The sequence below is a fragment of the Ciona robusta genome, chromosome 3 (assembly GCF_009617815.1).
Source record: "Ciona robusta chromosome 3, ASM961781v2".
NCBI lineage: Eukaryota > Metazoa > Chordata > Ascidiacea > Phlebobranchia > Cionidae > Ciona > Ciona robusta.
In genome coordinates, this window is record NC_143237.1 from 3,485,748 (window position 1) to 3,510,838 (window position 25,091).

At 36.8% G+C, this 25,091-nt stretch overlaps 3 protein-coding genes across 4 annotated transcripts; all 3 read right to left on the reverse strand.

The window, feature by feature from the left end:
- Window positions 1-434: 434 nt before the first annotated feature.
- On the reverse strand, window positions 435-10,387 carry LOC149737888 (uncharacterized). 2 transcript variants are annotated; one of them, XM_089873706.1, is made up of 10 exons: window positions 8,410-8,603; window positions 6,734-7,135; window positions 5,939-6,122; window positions 4,539-4,815; window positions 3,968-4,101; window positions 3,386-3,536; window positions 2,739-2,894; window positions 2,206-2,432; window positions 1,591-1,767; window positions 435-1,436 (listed from the first exon to the last, which is right to left on the reverse strand). In XM_089873706.1, the coding sequence occupies exons 1-10, from the start codon at window positions 8,433-8,435 to the stop codon at window positions 1,278-1,280; spliced, it is 1,893 nt and encodes a 630-aa protein (XP_089729832.1). In that variant the 5' UTR covers window positions 8,436-8,603; the 3' UTR covers window positions 435-1,277. The 2 variants fall into 2 exon arrangements, with proteins under 2 accessions (XP_089729832.1, XP_089729833.1); XM_089873707.1 differs by lacking the exon at window positions 8,410-8,603 and adding an exon at window positions 10,265-10,387 and having other exon boundaries at window positions 436-1,436.
- Window positions 10,388-11,449: 1,062 nt separating this feature from the next.
- LOC149737889 (uncharacterized) lies at window positions 11,450-16,473 on the reverse strand. Its single transcript, XM_089875009.1, has 12 exons — window positions 15,903-16,473; window positions 15,489-15,756; window positions 15,202-15,359; window positions 14,785-14,892; window positions 14,524-14,698; window positions 14,250-14,399; window positions 13,852-13,907; window positions 13,495-13,775; window positions 12,855-13,039; window positions 12,296-12,413; window positions 12,064-12,153; window positions 11,450-11,981 (listed from the first exon to the last, which is right to left on the reverse strand). The coding sequence occupies exons 1-12, from the start codon at window positions 16,364-16,366 to the stop codon at window positions 11,596-11,598; spliced, it is 2,439 nt and encodes an 812-aa protein (XP_089731135.1). The 5' UTR covers window positions 16,367-16,473; the 3' UTR covers window positions 11,450-11,595.
- Window positions 16,474-17,228: 755 nt separating this feature from the next.
- LOC149737890 (uncharacterized) lies at window positions 17,229-24,492 on the reverse strand. Its single transcript, XM_089875012.1, has 7 exons — window positions 23,620-24,492; window positions 22,743-22,784; window positions 20,675-20,808; window positions 19,186-19,269; window positions 19,001-19,114; window positions 18,437-18,562; window positions 17,229-18,020 (listed from the first exon to the last, which is right to left on the reverse strand). The coding sequence occupies exons 1-7, from the start codon at window positions 24,072-24,074 to the stop codon at window positions 17,701-17,703; spliced, it is 1,275 nt and encodes a 424-aa protein (XP_089731138.1). The 5' UTR covers window positions 24,075-24,492; the 3' UTR covers window positions 17,229-17,700.
- Window positions 24,493-25,091: the final 599 nt, after the last annotated feature.

Consider the following 25,091-nt stretch of genomic DNA (forward strand, 5'->3'; position numbering starts at 1 on the left):
ACAACAAAGCAAGCATTGTTACTACTTTTTTCGCCAGAACAAGTGATAAAATAACCATTAAAACCAGCTGAAATCTCTGCGCGGTCGCGTGGCTTTATCAGCAATGTCGATGACACTAGCACGGTGTAGGAAAACTCATTTAGCATTTTAGAAAACGAGTAAGAAAAGCGTTGGCTATTTGTAAAGATTTAAACCTTAAGTCCCGGTTGCAAAATCTTGGTGATCGTAGACAAAACAGTATAGTAGGGTAAGTTGGAATACGGGGTAAAAGAAGACACTTTTAAAATCGTATTTTACGGATACCTATTTGACGATAGACGAAAACAGTTTACAGTAGTATTTCCCAATATTCTCAGGGCCCCACAATGTGCGTGTGAAAGGCGATTATTGTTTAGTATTAAAATTCGATGTTCAACAAATAAAAATCTATTTTTAATGGCTTAAAACAAGCAGAATAATAAGGTGCTCATTTTGAAGGCTTTCTATTAAAACTGCAGAAATTTAACAGTTTGCGAGTCTGAACCATCAACCTAGAAGTTAAATAGAAAAAATTGATATATTTGTTGAAGTATTACAAATGGTATCATGGTATAACACAAAAGCCGTTATGTATTTCATATTCAAAATATTAAGTAATATTCGTTTAGTATCCCATCTTACCCCACACTGCTATATATAATTTCCTGGCACATTGGTTAACATATAGTAGGGTGGGGGAAGATGGGACACCTTTAACACATAAATTCCAAATAGGCTAATCGTGTTTTAAAGAATTAACAACGGTCTGTGGAAGTCGTAAGGATACGGTTTCATAATTCCATGAATGTTCTTTGTTTACTACCAAATGGAAAGAGAAAACAAAATGAAAAGGTGTCCCATCTCCCCCCACCCTACTATATACATTGCCAGTGTGAACGTAAGATGTAATTTGGCCGCAATTGAAGCAACATTTTAAAGAGGAAAATTGCGTTTTATATTTAACGACTAATATACATATAATCATATATGTTTTTATGAAAACATTTGTGTTAAACGGAACGATAAAACCGATTAATGAAAATGCAAGCAAACAACATGAATATGACACTAAAGTAAACCATCCTAAAAGTTAAATATAACATCGCAAATATTTGGTGATCTAAATAAAACCTGAAAAACTTTTCGTTGTTATTATATTTTCAACATAACAGTAATAAGGTGAATCACTTGCAGAAAATAACTCGTTAATCACATCGTGTGCGATAATAAAGTTTATGGAACGAAAACATCGTTTTATGTCACACAGTTGCAGTGTTCATCCGGTTGACGCGAGCAACTTTTATCATGCTTCCCATTCTGTTCTCTCGCTCCACCTGCCGGTGAATATCAAGCTCCGCTTCCATCCGCTCGATGGCAGTCTTTAGCTTTAGATTTTCGTTCAGTAGTTTTTTAATTTTCTACGAAATGAAGTTACATTTTAATTTTGATGAAATTCATGTAAAAAACAGCAATGGCTGAATTTTCGAGAACGCTCATCAACAAAAAAACAAAACGACCATATACGAACAGCTAAATCTATAGCACAAATTTTCAAAAAATAGTCGTTTTTACTTTGATAAGATGGGTGTTTGTTTCACTTATTTGTTGAGCTTTCGTCTCCACTCTCATCTCAAGTGTTTTCATCTCCTTTTCAGCTTTCTGCACAAAACCTTGACTCGCATTCAAGTCACGTGTCTTTTCTTTTAGGTCTTTCTTCAAGGAAACAATGTTTTTGTGCAAACTGTGGATCTATGAGGGAAACAATTTAAATGAAATAAAGTTATGTTTGGGGTAAATCTTAAAACAAGTTGTATTTTTAACAGAGCAGCCACCACTAACACACTTATATTTATTTTTTTATATGTAAGTGAAATCTTCGTATCTTATGAACAAACGAAATTGTGTGGGTTTAAACTATATTATAGTATTGTGGGATGAGAAGGAACACCATTAGCAAAAACCATTTTTTTATAGTATCCAAATATCCTGATCGTGTCTATGGGAGTCATGAGGATACAGGTTCATATTTCTTTAAATGTTCCTTGTTTACTACCAAATAAGACCGGAAAACAGACTGAAAAGATGCCTCACCTTCCCCCATCCTACTATATCTTAAATGAGTGGGTTTAAACATATTATCCCAAATCTTCTATATATATATTTGGAAGTGACTGAAAACGCATTTACCTGTTCCAGTAGAACTTGCACAAGTTCATTAGACTCGTGTTTGCTGAGTTCTGTGAGTGTTGATTTTACAAGCCGGATACGTCTTTCAAATTTAGCTTCACCAGGATCCAGATCAACAGGGGTTGTTGGACTTTCTCTTGTTCGAGCAGAAGTATGTATGTAGGGGTAACGCTCGTTGGTTAGACGGCTGTATGACTCATCCCGTTTACTTTGAGAAGTTTTTTCAACTATAGTTGTATACAAAATAAAAATATATTACATTTTAAAGAATTTTTTTCGCACGTTAAAAAATTTTAAAGCAAAGATTTTGTCATTACTATCAAGTGACTTTTCAAACTCTAACGTTCTGATGTATACGAATAATTCGAGAGTAAAAGAAATACAGCTGTACAAACTTTTAGTTTTACCTTTATGTGTAAATGATTTTATAATGCTAGTTTGTAGATATATTAGTCGTGGCTATGTAACTACGCACTCATATCTGATTAAAATCATTTTAAGACTAAATTAAACATTCCCTACTCTTGATTTACTTTGTTGAGATTTTAGACGTAATGGAGGAAGTGACGAATGAGCTGATGACGTCTTTCCACTTCTTTTTCGGGTTTCCTCCCCGTTAGTTTGGGTGGCAATTGGAATTTTATCCTGAAGGTATCCCATGCTTTGAGTGTACCGCAAACCATCTGAACCTGGTTACATTGTAGCCATATCAAGGCGTGGTTGTAACAACACGGAACATATTGGGACAGTTTAACGGGGCATAGTACCAAAATCTTTGTCTTCATGTATGTTTAGGTACAATTATGTACGAGTAGGCTGGGGGGAGATGGGACACTTTTGCACTCTATTTTCTCGTTCTATTTGGTAGTAAATAAAAAACATTCAAATAATTATAAAACCGTATTCTCCTGACTCCATAAATAGACTGTTGTTAATTGTTCAAAATAGGATACTTGGATATTATGTGCCTAAGGTGTCCTATCTTCCCTCACAGTAGAGAATGCATACTTTCGGAATAAGTAACACCATTGTAATATCGCGAAAAACTTTTTTCTGTTTGTTGCAAGTTTAAATTATTTCGAAACAAGTTGGCGAAAGAATTAGCTAAACTTAGAGAAAAAAAATTAAAAACAAAACACGACAATCTTAATCGTTTGAATTATAATTGAAGTGAACCAACCTGTTACTTGTATTCCTTTCATGCCAAGGGACATGAGAACGTCATGATTCTTTTTCGCGAACACAACAAGTTTTTTGCTGATGGAACATGGCATCTGGAAAGCTGTGACGTAACCATTGTTGTTTGCAGAGACTTTCGCGAAGTAAATAATCTAAAAATGGGAATTGTGATCAATATTTGACTATGGTGACGAAATTTGGTGGAACAGTCATAGGATTAATTGAAGTCAATAAAAGAGGACTAAGGGAATGTATAGTGGGTGGGGAAAGATGGGACACTTTTAGCACATAATATTTTGTTATCCTGATCGTGTTTTAAACAAAACAACGGTCTATGTAAGTCGCGGTGGTACGATTTTCTTTAAATGTTCTTTGTTTACTACTAATGAGACGAGAAAATAGAATAAAAAGGTGTCCCATCTTTCCCCACTCTACTATATGTTATGATATCAACACAAATTAACCATATAGGGAGTAAAATTTATGCGGGTACACGAGACGGTATAAATTTATAAAAGAAATATTACTAGAGCCTTTGAACCAATCTTAGCTTCGAATGTTGTTAATGTGTTTAATCATTTACTTGAGTTGGGTGGATTGCTAGAAGATGACTCAAGTCGTTTTTCATGCAGAATAGTTTCTCTCGATTGAAACTATAGACGTCACCATAATGCAAAAAGCAGATCGTAGTGTATGTTCCATTGGACTCTTCAGAGTCTATAAATTCAGAATTTCGTTAAAGCAAAAAAACAAACAAATTTGCTAGAGAAGCCGTTTTGGATTTAAGATGCCTGGTAGCAACACTTATACTTTATATAGTTTGTTCGAAAATAAGCTACAAAGCAAGTTTTAACATTTTTGCTGTTGTCACGTAGCAGAAAGTCGGATTGTTTATTAGTTAGACAATAAACACGCATCAAATCAACAAAGAAATGTTGATAAATACCACAATGCAATATATAGTAAGGTGGGGGACGATGGGACACCTTTAGAACATAATATCTAGATTTCCCTAATATGTTTTAAACGCTTAATAACGGTCTATATGGGAGTCGTGAGGATGCGGTTTTTTAATTATCTGAATGTTCCTTGTTTACTACCAAATAGGACGAGAATCTCCAAAATATAAAATAAGCTTATGTAGTATAATAAACCTTGCAATAAATTGTGAAGTGATCCAATTATCGTGGTTACTTCTCTTTCAGTGGAGGCCGCAAGCTCCGAATATCCAACCATGTTTTTGTATTTATCAAGGTCTGGAGTAAAACGTTCCAACATCCCGATCTTGGTAAGAAGATGTTCAAGTAAGTCCAAGTCCATCCGGTTGATCTTCCACAACATAGATAACTCTTCAATCACTTTTTCGAATGTGTTGAGATCTTCAAGTGCAAGTCTTGAGATATGGCCGCCCATGCCAACAGCTACCTTTACCTGCGGAAGATGTTACAATATAGTTAGGTGCGTTTAATGTATAACATGTATAGTAGGGTGGGGGGAAGATGGGACATCTTTAGCACATGATATTTAAATATCCTGATCGCGTTTTAAACAATTAAGAACGGTCTAAGGGAGTCGTGACCATACGGTTCAATAATTTTCTAAATGATTTTTATTTTCTACCAAATGGGACGAGAAAATAGAATGAAAATCCGCCCCATCTTGCCCCACCCCACTATATAACAACTTTTTCTGAATTAATTTGGGTAAATTTCACAACTACCCAAACGAAAACGCGATATTTTGAGTAAAACACGACACTACCTAAGAGTTACGTAGTTTTCTGCTCAATACTTTTCTAAATGTGTTTCTTATACGGTAGCACCTTGATAGTCTATATTTGCTATATAATATAGACAAATGACGTTTAACGAGCCTGTAACTAATATACAAGAAGTATAAGGATTGAATTCTCTAAATTAGCAATAATAGTAATGTTGTATACTGCATATAGTAAAGTGGGAAAAGATGGGACACCTTTAGCACATAATATCCAAATATTCTGATGATGTTTTAAATAGTTAACAACTGTCTATGAGATTCGTGAGCATACGGTTTAATAATTTTTAGGTGTCCCATCTTTCCCCACCCTACTATATATAACATGAAGATAAATGTGTTTCTTATACGTTAACACCTCGATAGTGTATTTGCTATAGTACAGGCCAATAACATTTAATAGCCTGTAACTGTACAAGAAGCGTCAGGATTAAATTGCTCTTTAAATTAGGAATAACAGTATAGTGGGATGGGGAAAGATGGGACACCTTTTCAATTTATTTTCTCGTACATTTTGGTAGTAAACAAAAAACATTCAAAGAATTATAAAACCTTGTCCTCGCGACTTTCATAGACCGTTGTTATTTGTTTAAAACACGATCAGGATATTTATATGTTTTGTGCTAAAGGTGTCCCATCTTCCCCCACCCCACTATATTTATATAGTTATCAAACAGACAAAGTTGTCAAACAGACATAGCTGTAAGCTTGTATAGGCTATACTGCATATTATCCAATATGTATAAATCTTAAACACTAGTGCAGAAGCCACACCAACCTCGAGCATGTCTTTGAATTCCAACATCCTGGTTCCCATTCCGATCGCACCAAACAGCTCTTTTAATGCCTTCATTCCAGCGTGTCCGTCAATTGCTTTTTGTGTTTCTGGTCTGGAGGGAAATTGGGCCGTTCCAGGAGTAGTCAGGCGAAGCATAGAACTACGTAATGCACCGCTGCGGAATCTAAAATAACGGTGAATGAATGAATTTAACTTACGTCAGGGATTAAACACGGGTGTTCTTCTTACTTTGTAACTCAACTACGCGGTTGTGTTTTATACACATCGTGCCAGCTTAATTACGAGTGGATTATTTTTACCTTTTTTCATTTTTGTTATGTGTGGCTGATAAAAACAACCCATTAACGACCACAGGGTTGGATTAATTCCCATTAAGTGTCTTGCCCAAAGACACATACGCCCACAATGGTAGCAGCGATAAGAGCGTTGAACCGGCGGCAGAGTAAAAATCTGTTGAGCTCTGCCCGCGCAGGTTCAAATTATGTCGGCAACGTTCTTTTCTTAATTTTTATGATAAATGTCATAAATGATGATCTTGACTCGGAACCATTACGAAATTAATTCATGGTTCAAACAGTAGTCGTTGTGGTCGAGTGGCTAAACGCTTGCACGCTTACCACTTTGCGAAGGCACCGGACACTGTTACGATGCAACAGCATAGATTAAGTTACTGGACGAAAACGGTATGAGTTTGAATATGTCTTAAAAATATTGCTCGTAAAAAGGGATGGCGGCCTAAGTTTGTTTAATATTAATAATTATGTGCTTATTTACTTGTACGGTTTTAGAGGACTATCCACGTCTCCTCGTAACGGTGTTGGTATTGGAATTGCTGTTGCGTTGTGACTGGGAGACATCTTGTTTGGAGATGTTTCTTCTTTTATCATCACTCTGGATTTATTTGGCGGCGTGTTCTTATTTCGTATGATAGGTTTAGGAAGATCTTCGGCGGTTTTCGGAATCCGAGTCTTTCTCTTCTCCCGTTCTCCTCCCTCGTCCTCCTTTGGTTTAGATTTTGAGTTTTTCGCCATTGCATTGAAGTTAGATTCGCGAGTTAATGCTCCAGTGGTTTTGGCACGTGGTTTTGTATTTCGTATGACGTAGGGACTTTTGTGCTTCGAAGCGTGACTACCTTGTATGCTCGGTTGACCAACCACGCTAGGACCAAGGTCAATCCTATAAAACAAGCAACTTGTAAGACTCAAATTTGAACGAATTTAAGATTAAAATATAGCAACATTTGTTCGTGCCTGTGATTATTTTCTTTAAAAAATAATACAGTAACGTGTTGGGCACATAATATTCAAAAATCCTGTTCGTGTTTTAAACAACCAACAACGATGTATGGGATTCGTTAGAATAGGCTTTTATAACTCTTTGAATGTTCTTTGTTTACTAACCAATGGGGCAAAAAAATAGAATGATAAGTGTCCCATCTTCCCCTATATCTTACTATACGTGTAAGAACTTCAGATATTACCTACAGCACCCATAAAGACCAGTCGCAGGTCTTTTAAGCGATTATATCTATATCGCTATCACGGTTTTTAATCGGTACATCGGTACAATAGTAGAGTTGGTAACGCGCTTACGGTAAAGTCTCAATTTTCAGTGAACGCCGTAGCGACCATTGTTAGAATGTAATTCTACCCGGTGTATCAACAATCCACCACAGCCCTTGCTATACATCACTATTATGACAATTATAGAAAAAACAACATAAACTTGTTTACAGTGCGAACACATGTACGACGACAGATTTCTTATTTATTCACAAATTTAAATTCAAGGATAAGTCGGTGTATAAAAAATATTTTGACATCCAAAGCCGCAAAGAAAAACAGGCTTATGTGAGATACGGTATGTTTGAAAGAATTTCAAGGCTTATAGGCTTATAACAGCGACACTACACACACGCGTCATATATACAAGAAAAACAATCCGTTTGTAAAACACAAATGCCTTATCCGTTGTTGTTTGACAAGATTTGTGATGTTTTGCACGAACAAGGAAACATCAGAGACTTCCAATACGTTTGCCCGTTAGTCGGCATGTAGTACAAATAGCCGTGTGTTCACACAGTATTAAAAATAAACCAAAAACGAATTTAAAATGTAGACTCGTATGACAGAAAACCATAAAACAATTAAATTAAAAATTTAGTACCGCGTAAGATGGAAATAACTGTAAGATAATATATTTAAAACAGATACCGTAAGCAGATGAAATCCCATATTTCTAATTGAGTTTTAAAAATTAACAATGCTGTTTTGAAGTCGTGAGGAGACATTTATATAATTCCAGAAATTTTCTTTGTTTATTGCCTTATGGCATAATAAAAAAAACGCGGGCCGTTTTACCCCAACCTCCGTGTATGCTAAAATACACACCTAATAAATGGCACAGTATACCAAAACATATAACACATTCTACAATATTATTTTCCTTACTTTAATTCTAATCTGGTTGCCTTCATTATGCTTCTTATCAAACCAATTTCGAAAATGTTTAACGGGTAAATTTTTTTACAATACACCTGTCGGCATAAACAAGTTTTACAAAATTCGGAAACTAGCTTAGTTTGTTTTTTCAATGCTCAGTTAAACGTATGCCCAAAACAGACTTGTTTTACGCTTTCAATACCGTTTCTCGAATGAACAACAAAGCAAAGAGAACATTTCATTGTCCACTTCTTACTTTGTAACTCAACTACGCGGTTGTGTAAGATTTTACTTTCAGATGTAAGCACATAAATTCGTTGTGTATAATAGAATTTAGATCGAATGTTTTATGCTGCGATTGAGTGTGGAAGCTAAATTATTACAAAAGTTAAAAAAATATTTTGATAATAATTAACAGTTTATTATCTTAATTTTATTGTTTAAAACACAATTTCCACAACTAAACCTTGATATAATTCTACCACATCATTTCAATGATAGCAATTTTATATCTATTAATACTCTTATATGGATTAAAACAAATAAATTGTTTAAAGATTAATTACATGTAACCTTACACTGGTCAACGGTCTTTTGACCATAAGGGTATAAATGTATTATACGCATTGTTTAATTTGTGAAATGAATATCTGTTAAGATTATTTGTTAGATTATTCTTGATATGTTAGCAGTTCTTTATAGTATAGGTTGAGTGCTGTCTATCACGTGTTGTTGGGAATACGAAAAGTGCTCAAGGTTTTAGCTACGGTGAATAAATGTAATGTAACAGTTTCGGGACACTTTTGATAGTTAATTCCAACTACAAACCACCCTTTACTTTATTATTTTCGAGTACACGTCGGTAAAACGGCCGAGAGAACAATTTAATCTGCTGTAATATTTCTGACATACCACGTATTTTGTTGCTGACATACCACGTATTTTGTTGCTGACATATACCACGTTTTTTTTGATCTTTTGCTTTTTTCTGACGTACCACGTATTTTGTTGGTGACATACCACGTATTTTGTGTTCTTCTGTTTTTTTCTGACATACCACGTATTTTGTTGCTGACATACCACGTACTGTGTATTCTTCTGTATGTTAATGACAACCATACATTGCGATTGAGTTGTAGCAATAACAATCTTGTTCAGGAAAAAAACGGTTAAACATTGGTTGAATGAATGAATGAATGAATGAATGTAACTTACTTTATCCTCGCGTGGCCGGAAAACGACAGTCGTTATAACACGGGTGTGCACCTCGCGCCAGCTTACGAGTTACCAAGTATGTTACTTTGTGGATGATTATTTTTTTTTGGATTTTTTACTAATTTTTATGTATGGCTGATAATTTGGACAACCCATTAGTGACCACTGGGTTGGAGCAATTGCCGTTAAGTGTCTTGCTCAAGGACACATACGCCCACAATGGTAGCAGCGACGAGCCTTGAATCCATTACCTCTGGGTTAGAGGCAGGCGCGCTAACCACTACGCCACGGCGCCGGACAGTTGCTTGATCCACCATTCATAAACTACAGCCAACGTTGTGCATTCATTTGTTAAAAGCTAGTTTCGGATAAAAAGGCCCAATATATTTAAAATAATTTAACTATTAACTGCAGCTTCCTGTGCTGTCGCTGATATGATGTCTTTAATGTATACACGTGATTTATACTGCCATTAATATTTACAAAACGTTTATAAATGTAGATACAAAACACCTCCAACATTTTGGATGAAGGCACAACTCCGATCAACCTTTCCTGTGAAGCTATTAGAGACATCAAATAAAGAGAAAAAACGTTGATGCGATTTTGTAAATACGTATTCTATAAAATGTAAAACTCAAATACATACCGGTAATGCTTTCCACTTTAAAGTATCTCCTTAATGTTTGTATGGGTTATAAATTTATCTATTTAAAATTCATAACAAAAGTATTTTTAATCAACTGTAGTAACCTCTTTGAAATAAAATCCTAACAATAAAACGAAATATTTCCATTAAAACGAATGTAGAAGACAAGTAATTCGTTTACGTCAACCTGTTTCACTTACAAATGCTCCTCATATGTGTCTTATTAGAATAGGATTTAAATGGACACGTATGAAATCAGCACTCGTTTATTTTCACAATACGGTTCGAATAGGTAACCCGAAGACGACTTTGAAAGCCCATACTAATGCACCGCCCTCTTCTTTAGATTGCTTTGCGTCAGCACGAGTGGCTGTTGTCGAAAAACATGGGATATAATAGCAGAGGTTACGATGAGACGACCGCCGCAATATCTACAATACTTCTATACAATTTTTCTGTTTCTAGTTTTAATTAAACGGAATATGTACTGCATACAAACAGAACTTTAGAGAATTTTCAACCGAAAAATACATGTTTTGACTATTTCTAAACTTGAAAAATATAAAATATATATATATAGGGTTGGGGAAGAACTTTTCATTTTATTTTCTCGTTTCATTTCGTAGTAAACAACATTCTAATTTATAAAACCGTATCCTCACGACTCCCATATATACTGTTAATTGTTTGAAACACGATCAGGGTATTTGGATAATGTGTGGTAAATGTGTCCCATCTTCCCCCACTTTACCATATATATTAAATTAAATATAAATTAGCTACAAAATTATACATGTGTGGTTTGATTGAATAAGCACTATTGTTTAAAACAACCGTGGGGGCAACAGCCATGCTTTTAATTGGGACGTTTTTTATACATAGAATGTTTCAACAACTGTTGTTCTGCCGTTTATTTCCTTCTCTTAGTTTTTAAAATAAAATAACCTTCGCTATGATTTTTGAATAAATGAATGGAAATCATGAGTTATATGAACAAAAGGTGCTATTTTCTTAGCTTCAAATGGAACCTCGATTAAATACAGACGTAAAGACCTGCTAACATAGATGTTACAACCTAAAGTTAGACGCCACCTTAAACTTAAAATCGAGAATCATTAATTTGTAAACGCGCACGTCCGGCAAATACAAACTAATTCGCAAGGAAATTAGAACTAGATAATGATGTATTATTATACTGGGTTTATTTGACGCGGAAATAAAATCACATTTCAAAAAATACGTATCTTGTTAAAATGAAACAAGCAACAAGAAGTAAAAGGCACAGTTTGAACTTTAGGTACGATTGAAAGTAGCTGTTAAACGTTAGCGATTTAAGCACCATAATAACAACCACGCTTATTTGGCTGTGCAGAAAGAAAATCAAAATCACCAGGTGAGTTAAAGAAGACGTCATCATCGTCTTCATCCTCATCGTCATGATGCTTCCGTTTCGATGATGACGACGCGAAATTTTCTGCCGAGACTTCACCGAGCAGCATGTCTCGGAGGCAGTTCGGTGATAATGTAGGTAAAGTAGGAAACAACGTGCCCTCACTTCGAGTGGGGGAAGCGTGGGTTATAGGTGTGGATTGTGACGTAATAGTTGGCGCCTGAGACGGTGACGCAACTGTAATGACGTCATTTGAAGTAGGTTGGTGGTTGGTTGAGGAAGGAACGTAAATAACTGGAAGATGAGGCGTATTTGTGGAGGAGGGGTCTGCAAAGTATTTCAGTTAATCTCTGAACATATTTGGCGCATAAGATGAATATTTTAGTATTATGTAATTTGTTGTATAAACCTTGTTTGGTTTCAAGATTAATCTTTGAAGCACCGGCTTGTTCACGGTAGTATGTACAATCGAAAAAGGTTGGAAGGTTCTCGCTTTGTCCTGTTAATGAATCAAAACACTTTACTTTATGAATTAAAACACTTGCATAATAATGTTGGGTTATACCAAAGAGAAGTGATCTTGCAGATATTTCGTTAAAATCAAATAAAAATTCGGTTCCCGCGATTGCACAATGACGTACCTTGTTCTTTTTGGTGGCGCTGTCTTAACTGATTGGGGTCGAACGGCAAAGCTTCGCTTGGTGGCGCTACAGCATTAGGTGGAAAGCATCTATCTACATTGAGCAGTTGGTAATCCGCCTGAAATTAATTCGGAATATGTTATATTTAGTCGATCTAATAAGTACTGCAATTATTTTTTTGTTTAACCCCTAATCTCCGAATACGAACGATTCAGAACAACTTTATGATTTTTAATTATAGTAAAGTGGGAAAATGGGACACCTTTAGCACATACTATCTAAACATTCTGATCCTATTTTAAACAATCAACAATGATCTATGAGAGTGGGAAGAAAACAGTTTTATAATTCTTTAATGTTCTTTATCCAATAGTATCCAATATCCAAACATCCTGGTCGTGTTTTAAATATTTAACAAAGGTCTGTGGGAGTCGGGAGGATATGGTTTTATAATTCTTTGAATTTTCTTCAAACATAAATGGAAAGACGAGAACACGAGAACATAAAATGAAAAGATGTCCCTCCCCTCCCACCTTAATTATATTAAGTAATTACTCACCAACGAAGTTGCTGCACTGGTGGGATTTTTCTTATTTTCAGAAGGTGGTTTTATTTCTGACGACTGTGGAGGAAAATGATGAACTGTTTGTGGCTTCAACAACTCCTCCAAAGACTCCCCGGGTGCTTCGTCATTGTTGGGGTCTGGTATTTCGATCACTTGACGAGGTTTTGCTTCTTGGTTTTCTGCAACAAAAAATAAAAGTTAGTTTAACGAAATTGGGCAGCTTAGCTCCACCTTTTTAATTCTTAATTATATGAAATTGAAGATATTGTAGAGTGGGGGGAGATGGGGCATCTTTCCCTTCTATTTTTGCGTCCCATTTTATAGTAAACAAGGAAGATTTACAAATAATTCTAAAACCATATCCTCCCGACTCTTATAGACTGTTTTAATTGATTAAAATACGACCAGGTTATTTAAATATTATGTTTTAAAGGTGTCCTGTCTTTTCCACCCTCTATATATTTTCCTTATTCTGACCGTGTTTAAACATTTTCTAACGGTATATGGGAGTCGTGAGGCTACGGTTTTATAATCCTTTAAATGTTCTTTGTATACTACCAAATGGGACGAGAAAATAGATTAAAAAGTGTCCCATCTTTCCCCACCCTACTATAACTAATATTTGTTGACTTACTGTTTGAGGATGAGTTGCGTTCAAGCTCCTCGCTTTTTTGTACCAATTGTGACATCACACTAAGTTGTTTATTTAAAAACTTTTTCGCCTTTTCAATATCGATGCCTTGGACTGGATTCTCAATTTTAACGATCTGGCTCGGATTGTGGCCAACTGGGTCTGTTTCGGTCCATTCTGGAATGGCCGACGTGTCGGCGTCATCTGATGACGTCAGTGGTGATGACGTTTGCGACATTGAAGAGGAGTTGGAAGATGAATTTCCAGCGTCGACCGGTTTTGGGCTGCAAAGTATAATTTTAACGTTAGAGATTCGTAAGTTTCAAAGAAAAAAGAATATCTATTGCCATGTATACTTACCACGAACTTCTAAATGATCTCGCAAAAGGATTCAAATTGATTTTCAACTGTGCAACCTATCATCAGTAAGTAAGATGTTAATTAGTAAAATTAGTAAAAATCTTATATGGTAGGGAAGTGTAATATTAGACAGCTTTTTTATTCTTTTTTTCTCCAATGGTAGTTAACAAAGAACATTATAGGCCCGTAGATGCATACAGACCGCTGTTAATTGTATAAAACACAATAAGGATGTTTAGACATTATGTGATAAAAGTGTCCCGTCATCCCCCTATAGGATATCATGTGCTAAAGATGTCACGTCTGTCCCCACCCTACTATATGTAATTTCGTTTCGCTTTCGAACAAGAATGCTATTAGAACTTTGCAAGTGCAAATTACACATTATCGAAACTTACATCTGTATCATGATAAAGTGTAACAGTCATAAAGGTTGTTTTAGGAAGAACGAAAGTTCGAAGATTGGATTGTAAAGTTGGGTTCCTGTGATCCACTTCAACAATGTGAAGGCGAGGTTGGTATTTGTGTAATGTTCGGAGTGTGATTATCTGAAAAAAAAATCGGTTTTAAAATTTTATATATACAAGACTTTAGTTCTGGGGAACTGAGTTCTGAGGAAAAATAATAAAATCGCCCTATTTGTTTAAATCTTTTTTTTTCTCAAAATCTTACCTTTTCCTTTTCATCGTGAAGATGATTGCTCAGTTTCATCTTCCCAAACCCAGCTCCCTTTTTGTTCCAGAAGTCGCCAAGTGCTGGGGACTCGTGGTGAATGTAAACACGTTGACCAGGGTGGAATCCTGGTTCCTCAGCTGAAGCTAAACCGGTAGCTTGCCATTTCTGGTCCCTGAAAGAAACATTATTAATAAACTACAACTTCAGAATAGTATTTTATAATTAACCTTCAAACATCACGAGATAGGTATAACTTACATGTATTTCCATACGTAGTCGTTAGCCAGAACAAAATCAACAAAGAAGTTATAAAGTTTTCCTGGATTCAAACCGCTGACGTCATATTCCAGAACCGGAAACATTCTCCTAAAAATAAAATTAATTTAAATTTACTTTCAAAATTAAAAATTATTTAAATTAAAATTATGGTCTGTCGAAACAAGTTAAGTGCAAACATTAAGCATAACTGTTCATATACATCGCAGGGATTAAATTAAACTAAAACCCACCGAACCAAGATTCAGAAGTTTAATAAGTATTTTGAGAAGCGTTAGATGAAATATAGTCTTAATAAAAATTTGACTGTAACTAATTGCTTTGGTCATTAAACTAACTTGTAATTAAGGAAGTTCTGGTCTTAGAAAGCCACGTCTGGTTTCAGCATACCATACACACCTGCCATGTTTACTGATCACCATTTCAGTTGTGACATTCTCAAAGTGTTTCCATAATTCTGCGCTTGCCAGTTTGATTTTAACTCCCATGCATTCCAATTCCCAGTCGCTCCCACTAACTTTTGATGTCGATGGACCAATGGGTGTCTGGATTTGATTCTAAATAGATGTTGTTTCAATTAAAAAACATCACAAAATAATCGCTTAAGAGCTAATTTGCGATTAGACTACACGACACGATTCTGTTAAACGTTCTGAGTGAATTTTTGGGTACGACATATCACTCACGTTCACTGGCTGTGATGGTTGCCTGTGTGACATCATAATCGGATTCGGTTGCATCGAGTGTGACGTCAGCATTGGAAGTAATGGGGGCGAGTTGGGGTTGGAAGAAGTTGGTGAGAGCGTCCTCATATATGAACCACTCACACCAGGAGGACCAACATGATAGTTTGGTTGATACGGATGGTTACTCCTCTGCTGCTGGTTTATCTGGTATTGATGGTTTTGTGTTTGATAAAAGTTGTCCGGAGTAAGTTGGCCGCCATCGCTGAGACTGTGAAACAGGAAACTAACGTTAGTAAAAGAAAAATGGGAATTTTGGTTCCAATTTATAAAGCTGAAACAAGCCAATGTTAGTTATATGCTTTATATAACTTCAAACGAGTTGTTACAAACATAAAATCGTATTACTATGCTTACCTTGGCTGGCGAGATCTGGACGGATCACTCATTCCAGATGGTGACCACATCGTGGGGCTTTGCTGTGCTGCCATCCAGTGGTTGGGCTGAGGAGTAGGACACCCATCGCTAGCAGCGCTGTTTACCCTTTGTCGGTTAAACCCGTGCTGTTGCGGGTAAGATGCATTATTGATCATTGGCGCCAAATGGTGTGGGTTGTACACGTTAGCATCACACCGCTGGTTGGCGTTCCACATCTGGTTTTGGCCATTTGGCGAAGGCCGAGGTTGCATCTGTTGCATGAAGTTGTGAGATTGGTAATTTTCGTTCGCGTTGAAATCTTGGTTGGTCGGCCATTGCTTGTGCTGCTGACTCATCCCCGCATAGTTCGGGGCCATTGAGCCAAAATATTGAAGACTTCCCTGAAACTGTTGCCCGCCGACAGCACAGTGCTGTGCGGGATACTGGACTTCCGAAAAAGCCATCACAATATGGCTTAAATAGTAACGAACTTAGGTTTCACTTTTGAGAAACTTAAATAACTTAGAACCTTGTGCACCGTAGGTGTGTCAAAAACTTAAATGATTTTGCACCTATTCGACCCGCCTTTTTATACAAGTGAAGATCCAGCGCTTTTCGAGCCAGATAAAAAATGATACCGCTTGTTTGTTCTTTACTTTAATGGCTAAAGGCGCGCTAAAACACGATAACAACCGGAGATAACTGTAACTCCGTGTTGGTATCTCGAGGCCACCTGTGTCGTTATCGTGCTCGCAACGTTGTCTTCTGTACGAAGCAAGTTTCCTCGATTTTCGGCAGATAAAACTTCATAACTGATATTTTTTTTGTAAATTTTAACATTCTAAAACACGAATTTATCCTCACTGTTGTGTTTCTACGAAAATCTTGTTAAACGCCTGGTCCGCTCACGCTCTACTGTCATGAAGCAAGCTATAAAACAATTCAAACTGTTTAGGCCTGACTTTTTTAAAACCTATGCCATATCACGTTGTATGCAAAACGTTCTTATTTGCTCCTAATTCTACGCACCCATGAAACCACGCCAATAAAACCCGTGCATAATCGCCACTGCCTAGGATGAACACTTTCGCAAAATGACAGAATACCAAAGCTCTTGTCATGATATTGTCCTGAGTAAACAAAACATTAATTCGAAGTGGAAATTGCTGTGAGCTTCGATTATAAACTGCTTGTCAAGCGCCTGATGATGGTTTACCGGTTAAACCGAGACGTTTTAATTCATTCGACCAAACATTACACATCGTTGCATGTTCACAACGTGAGTAAGTCACAACACATAAAGATTCTCGGTATCACGAGTCGGAATTCCTGCATTGTGTTTAATATGGGAAGCTGCTGTGGGCCAACTCTTTGAGCATGCAAGCTTGCGACGTTCGGCCTCACGGGCTGTAAAGCTCGGAAATCTACCAAGCGTGGGTTTGAGGCCAAGTTAGCCGAGTCAAACAATTCAAAGTATACGAATATAAGCGATGGGATTTGTTTAGGAAGGTGCATTCAGACACGAGCATTTAAGAAAAAAAGTAAATGTACAGAGAATTTAGTTCATAGTTATATCAGTTATATTATATGATCGAATTAACGTGAGAACCAAACAAATGCAAAAGTTCAATATTTTATACAACACTTTTATATCTTAATTCTACTAATTGTCTACAATGCCAACGTTTGTTATAAAAGATATCATATTTCAAATTTGGGATAAAACATAAATCATAAAATATATTTCACACAAAGACATCGGACAGTTTCTAATCGTTGCGTCACAGTGCTTGTATTGTTACGTCAGATCATCCCAATGCTCGTGATCCTGATTGGAGGAAGGGGTTGTGACGTTATCGGTGGTGACGTCATCGAATTTAACGAAATCCCTCCCTGCAGCTTCATCACTAGGGAAACTCGCTTGCTTTTCAAGCAATGACGTCATCACTACTACATCAGGATCTTCAATGACGTCAGAATCGTACTCGGCCTTCGGGGAAGAACTTTCTTCGATCTTTTCGATGGTTTCAAATTTGACATCTGAAAAAATATCTTCGATCGGTTCGTTCATCTCGAGACGTGATTGGCGACGTTGGACCATTGGGTGGCGTCGTGGAGCTGAAATGAAACTGCGTTAACTCCACGTTGACAAATGATCAATTTCCGGACATCGTGTTTATAATGAGTTAGTATTCACATCATTACTGGTGTGTGTTTGTACGATAACGTGTGTGAAGTGTCCAATTTGAATAAATGTTACTCTCACAATGTTCTAGTATAGCGACAACGCTTATTTTCTTTTCTTTTAGCTAAATGAATTATGTTTTTAACTGTAAGCGTGTTTTAACAACTGTTGTTTTGTCGCTATATCCTGTCCTTTCGTTTAAATTATTTTTAATTCTTCGTTTCTGTAATCGAAGAGACAAAAACAGTTTTTATTGTATTATTATTATTAATATGTCAAGATATAGTCCATTTTCCAAACGATTACAAGATACATGACGTTAAAGCAGTGTGACGTCATTGGAACACACCTGAATTAAAGGTGGGTTCATCAGTTGGTCCCGCATCCGGGGAAAGAGCAGGTTTCCTCTTATTCTTCCTCGACAGAAACAATCCCATGCGAAATACACTTCTCACCGTTTTTTTGCGCCGTTTACCTGCGACCGACGGCGAAGGTAAATATAGATACGTGCTTTGCTCGACTCGGAAGAGATCGACAGAGGGCTAGCGCCGGGATCGATTGTAATCATGAGAAAATATTTGTTAATATTCAATACAAAGCTCTACTCATAGAATTCTATCGATTAGTTGAAAATATATCTAATTAAGTCGCCTATAGTGCCTACCATTGTGATCAAACCGTGATCATTATGTTTGCAATGCATTTTTTAGGTTTAACAAAAATAACTTGATTGCTTAAAATGCAGTTAAAGTGAAGTATTTATATGTCCATTGGGCTACAGTCTATTTATTAGACATGTAATAAATTAACTTTCAAAGCTTATTTTTTTACGAGAAGTATATGGCAATTTGGATAATTCTAAACTTTGACGACTTCAACGTAATTTTAGTGATTTTAAAAATTAAGTTTTTACTTGGATCGTTTGGTTGCGATGAAGACGGTGTCGGATTTTCCATGACGGCATTTGGACTCTCTGGCGACATCGGACGACTTGGGCCTACGATAGTCTCAATGCCTTCAATATCGTCTGCGCAAAAAACATATTCCGTTAACTCGCACGTCAAACCTTGCTATTCATTAGAATCGTAAAATAAACACCTGATTTGTGTGACAACGTCATGGGAGAGTTGCCTCCTACACTGGCCTCGTGCCCAGCTATATACTCGTATTCGAACGGTGGCTCTGTGAGAGAAAGATCTCAATAAATTGCAACTACTATAAACCACAGAATATAGTATTGTGGGGGAAGATGGGACACCTTAGCACATAGTATCCAAATATCTTGATCGTATTTTAAATAATTAACAACGGTCTATGGAGTCATGAAGATGTGGTTTTATAATTCTTTGCATGTTCTTTGTTTACTACCAAATGGGACGAGAAGATAGAATGAAAAGTATCCTATCTCTCCCATCTAAAAATATAATTTGCGCATCTTTGTAACCAAGTATGATATGCACGGTACATTGACTAAATGGGTCGTTTATGGCTGACATATATAGCGGTCTACGCATATTAGGGCGTATTGGGAAGTGCAACACAATTTGTCGGCTTGACAGCAAAATCGATAAGCTGATCAATGATCAACGTAAAATATATGCAAACAACTTAACCGTATGACACCGTACTTAATGGAATGTAATCGCATGCATTGAAGCAACGAAAATTGCCAGGCATCATGTGATTAAAAACCTATAAAGATAACATGGGAAAAGAATTTACAGATACATCAAGTTATAGGATTTTCCAATGGCCATAGCGGATAAAGGTATGCACAATTTTGGTACGTAAACCAATTAAACGAAACGACCAGTTTTAGATGTACAATTGTATTAGGATTTGAAACTCACTTTTTTTGCTTATTAATTATAACCGTTCTATTATTTTTTTGCACATGCCACTCAGTATTGTGTATAGTCTAGCACATAATATTTAAATACCCTGATCGTGTTTTAAACAATTAACAACGGTCTATGGGGGTTCTATAAGGATATGGAATATAGTTCTTTGAATATTTTTTGTTTACTACCACATGCGACGAGAAAATAGAATAAAAAGGTGACATATCTCCCCCACCCTACTATCTGTATCAAAATATTTATAAACCTACAGAATCCACAACCAAGTCGCTTAAATATCTAAATCCAACGTTCTGCACTTCGCGTGGGAGACCGCGTAATAGACATGCCTACTCGTTAGCTTTTCTACCTTCTTGTGTGATCAATTACAATTGCCTTTAAGCCAGTGCGGTCTGTGGTTCTTTCCTTTGGGGTTTTACGATTTTTTGTTTTGTTCGTTTGGCACTATATAATAGGTTGGGAGAAGACGGGACACCTTCAGCACATACTATCCAAATAACGTGATCGTGTTTTAAACAATACACAACGGGCAGTAGTAAGGATACGGTTTTATAATTCTTTGAATGTTGTTTGTTTACTATTAAAAAGACGCGAAAACATAATAAAAAGGTGTCCCGTCTTCCCTAATCTACATTATATAACGAATTGTGTTGGTTGATCAATTCTCTTCGTTTAAACGGTTCGAGAAAAATTATTCCATGTCATTAAACGCGAAAGTACACACTTACCTGACACTGGGGGGCTGGGCGTCTTTGGTTTCGGTGCAGGTGGTGTCGGGGGCTTAGGTGGTTCCGGCGTAGGTGTCCTTGCTTTCTCAACTTTTGGAGGAGGCGAATCCTTCTCCACTTTCCAGTTTGCCAAGCTATTGGTTTGCAAGCACAACAGTATTACTATACTTCATAAACAAACCAGAATTCAAAACGTCATTTATGAATCGTTGAAAAGGCATAAGTTATACCTTTAAAGCTAAATAGTGGTTTCACAGTTATTTATAACCTATATTAAGCAACCTTATATATATATATAACGCCTGGGTATGCTCTTTATCTCAGCATTGTTTCTGATGGAATAACAGGTCGATTAAGCGTGGAGGTGTAAGTAAATTCGAAACTGTCTCTCTGGGAAGAAAGAAGGTTCAAGAATCGATATCTTTCGCTGACGAGATGCGTAGCGTTCAGGCTGAGCTAATATCAGGGACGTGCCGCTAAACAGAAGACTCAAGTTTGTTAACATGGGCGCGACTATTCTGTCCACGACGCTGCGCAACACGAGAGAACGGGCGCTTGTTTACAGTCGCGTCTCCGTCTGTGCAAAACAACTAAACTAAGTTTACGATTTCGGGTTCAGGCGCACAGCTGAACTGAACGCTGCTGTGTGGACGATCTAATAATAAACATTGACCCCCAATGCGGAACCCTGACCTAATACAAACAATAAAAAACTGCTGCTCTATGCGCAGATTAGACGCACTGTATTTCCGCAATGCCTGCAAATAATGAAGTGGACCATACGCTTAATCACCGATATATACTATAACGACCGCATGAACAAAGGCCGCACGCAGATGCGATGAACGGCGGGCTCAGCAACCAGTATAATAAAAGCGTCATTCGTCGCTGCGTGCTTCGATTTTGTTTTAAAATTGATAACCCCGCGACCAAATTTCCCCAGAGATGCACAATTTGCTTTTCACCCGCATAAATAAAACATGTCTTGCAACCGCGAGAAATTGCGACGCCTTCCCCCGTTTATAATTTTAATCACCGAATACGTTTGAAATCAACCACCGCCGAGAATCGCTCATAGCTGTGAAACATATTTACTCAACCACAGCAAAGAAGCCATATATGTCAATTGCGTCATTGGCCGCGATATCTCTGTGTATTTAATTCCATTGAGGAATACTTGGAACTATCTTGTTATATTTTTTCGAACTATTTTGCTGTATAATTTTCATTATCACACACAAACGTACAATTTCCAATGTGTTTAACAAAGCTTTAACTCTGAGTTTCTGTTAAGAAATTAATTTTTCTATCAACAAAACAGCGTGCCACATAGAACTTATCGACAGGCAATTATAGTAGGGTGGGGGAAATGGGACACTCTTCATTCTATTTTTTTGTCTCATTTGGTAGTAAACAAAAAACATTTAAGGAATTATAAAACCGTATCTTCACGACTTCCATAGATCGTTGTTAATTGTTTAAAACACGATCAGAATATTTGGTTACTATGTGCTAAAGGTGTCCCGTCTTCCCCCACCCAAATATATATATTTATAAAGCTATTAAATGTTTCTAACGTATATGAGGACTACAAACATATAAGGCATCCTATATTGAGCGATTTCTGTGATTGGTCGCTGAAAATTCCTTTTTGTAACGACAACAAAGGCTAACGTAAGCTCATGTATAAAATATATAAAACATATAATTGACCAGGAAGCCTATATATAACATCGTCTATAACAATGTTATAGTAACACACTGTATAACTGTAATTACATAGGGTCATTTTACAACACTAATAAAACACTATAAATTAAAGCTCAAGTTATCACGTAATCTATCTGTATTGATTTGTTGAATAAAACAATCATTGTAATGTGCCGTTTGCATTTTCTGCTGAAATATTGAAACGAATGATGATATATAGTCGTTAACATACACGTGTGTTGGCGTCGTTCTAACAGTGATGTGTGCCTATGTACACTACAGCGGTTACAGACCTTGATATAAATGAGAAAAACACAGGATGGCATTTAATGAATATAAATCATTGTATCGCTCTTACCTGATGTTGCTTTGCTTTTGAGATCCAGGATAGATGGTGATCCTATAATGAACAAAAAGAAGTATTTAAATCTTGGTAATGAGCATATAGTACGACGGAAGAAAATGGGACACCTTTTCTTTTAATTTTTCCGTCACATTTGGTAGTAAACAAAGATCATTCAAAGAATTATAAAACCGTATCTTAACGACTCCCACAGACCATTGTTAATTGTTTAAAACACGAGGATATTCGCATATAATGTGCCAAAAGTGTCCCATCTTCCCCTACATTACTATATTCATTCAACTCAATCAAAACATAATTATTAGTAATATGATACGACAAATGAAAAATATCTATATTTTATAACGCTGATTGAATACATACGACATACAATTAAGTAATATACAAATAGAAACGCCTAATGTGATTAGAAGGTTAGATTGAATGAGATTTGCGGCCGGATCCAGGTCACTTGGTTGTACACCAATAGCTGGATATTGCAAAATAAAAGCCTTATTTAAGTTGTACATTGAAACGCACCGGTCGATTTGCGGGTTTGCGTTTAGTCAAAACGATTTAAGATTCACTTTGCCATTTGGTTTTGCAAACCTTGATTGATGGCAGTCAGGGAGTTCGGTGAGAATGTAAAACATACGGTTAATTCACGTCTTAGACATCAAATGCTGCACCAAACGCCGATTGATCGGATTTAAAACAAACAGCCCGCATAAGCCGATTTTAATTAATTAGCATAATGTTGAATGCCTATTAATATCGATTGCGCTATGACTGGTTCGACAAAATGGACTATTATGTCAATATAATGAATAGGAGAAATCACGTGGTAGCTAACTTCCGCCACGAAGTGAAAGGAAGAGATATTTCAACCTACGTTTCCCCCTTTAACGTCAGCCCGACCTCTCCTTGTGACGTGGAGTATTTCGACCTACGTAAGCCAGGTTTGCTTACACCATCACGTGATATTGAAACGATTTCCTCTTCCATTATTGCCTCATAATCTTCCCCGATTCGCTCGAGACTTAACTGTCGTTCTCTCGCCCTCGCTTGCACCACGATGGCGTGGAATCTCTCAAGTGGCGACAAGTTGCGTTGCTTGCTAGCGTCACCTTGCGACTCGGTGACATCACCACCAAATACTTCATCATCTTCTGTCGGAAATTCAAGTGAGAGAGGGCTGTCGAATTCAGCAAGTGTCTTTCTTCTGCTCATTGCTCGGTGGAACAACCCGATGTCCAGCGAAGAGGAGGAAGTGACGTCGGAGACGCGCCGGGGCCTTCCGGAAGTGACGCAATCGCCATCACTGTGGAACTTGCGCCCGACTTGCATTGTTACATCACAATACAGACAACATGAGCTATAAACGATCTAGACACAGACATAAACAAGAAAACAAATATAGTGGAGTGGGGCGAAATGGGACAACTTTCATTCTATTTTTTCGTCCCATTAAGTAGTAAACTAAAAAAACATTGAAAGAATTATAGGACCATGTCCTCACGACCCGTATAGACCGTTTTTTAATTGTTTAAACACGATCAGGATTTTTGTATATTACGTGCTAAAGGTGTCCTGTCTTTTCCCACTACTATATATTGTAAACTGACTCCTTAGACTGTAAATTGTTAATGTATGTGGTATAAACAGCTGCCAAGTAACATAATAACCAATACTTTGTACAGTACATACATATACAACATTTCAATCTATTATTCATCGAATTAAACATTTTTCATGGCGTGCGACCTCGAACTGTAAGGCCCTCCAACAGTTTATATAATAACAGATGTCGCCCATTCTTATATATACACCTAACGGTCAAAGGTAAATGTAATCAATTTGAATACGCTACACGGGAGTAAACCCCATATTTATGCTGTAATAGACCCCTAATGTCGCAGGCAATTATAAACAAGTTTTTGGCCGACCATCAGTGTTTATGCGGTAATACTTCGTAATTATTATATTCTGACGATAAATTACGTCACAAATGGCTGGTCGGATATTTCACTGCAGGTCAGTAAGGTTCGTTCGCGAATTTGCGATGACGAAACTTATACGTGAAAAATTGCGACGCTGCTATGGCGTGTGAGTCGCAAGTTTTAACGCAAACAAATTTAAACGTAAACAAATCATGCAATTGCGTATATATAAAACAGAGCAGCATCTACAAACCAAAACACAAACTACTGCCTTAATACTTTTCTCAGTATAATAAATCTCCAAAAATAGAAAAAATACCACATTCCCAAATGCACATTCTATATAGTCTACATTTGAAAGCAAATCATTTCCTGCAGAAAACGCAGATACGTTTTAAACAGCGAGCAATGAAATGCAGCAGAA

What these genes read in the sequence shown, in the direction of transcription:
- LOC149737888 (XM_089873706.1), bottom strand. Translation starts at nt 8,435, where the DNA reads ATGAAGGCAACCAGATTAGAATTAAA. An exon ending in GAAAGGAATACAAGTAACAG is followed by an intron (nt 2,895 to 3,385) that starts GTTGGTTCACTT and finishes CAATGTAACCAG; the next exon opens with GTTCAGATGGTTTGCGGTAC. An exon ending in TGCAAGTTCTACTGGAACAG is followed by an intron (nt 1,768 to 2,205) that starts GTAAATGCGTTT and finishes TTTCCCTCATAG; the next exon opens with ATCCACAGTTTGCACAAAAA.
- LOC149737889 (XM_089875009.1), bottom strand. Translation starts at nt 16,366, where the DNA reads ATGGCTTTTTCGGAAGTCCAGTATCCCGCACAGCACTGTGCTGTCGGC. An exon ending in TCCAGATCTCGCCAGCCAAG is followed by an intron (nt 15,757 to 15,902) that starts GTAAGCATAGTA and finishes CCTGTTTCACAG; the next exon opens with TCTCAGCGATGGCGGCCAAC. An exon ending in ACGCAACTCATCCTCAAACA is followed by an intron (nt 13,040 to 13,494) that starts GTAAGTCAACAA and finishes TTTTTGTTGCAG; the next exon opens with AAAACCAAGAAGCAAAACCT.
- LOC149737890 (XM_089875012.1), bottom strand. Translation starts at nt 24,074, where the DNA reads ATGCAAGTCGGGCGCAAGTTCCACAGTGATGGCGATTGCGTCACTTCC. An exon ending in CTGACGTTAAAGGGGGAAAC is followed by an intron (nt 22,785 to 23,619) that starts GTAGGTTGAAAT and finishes TGTTCATTATAG; the next exon opens with GATCACCATCTATCCTGGAT. An exon ending in GCCCAGCCCCCCAGTGTCAG is followed by an intron (nt 19,270 to 20,674) that starts GTAAGTGTGTAC and finishes TTTCTCTCACAG; the next exon opens with AGCCACCGTTCGAATACGAG.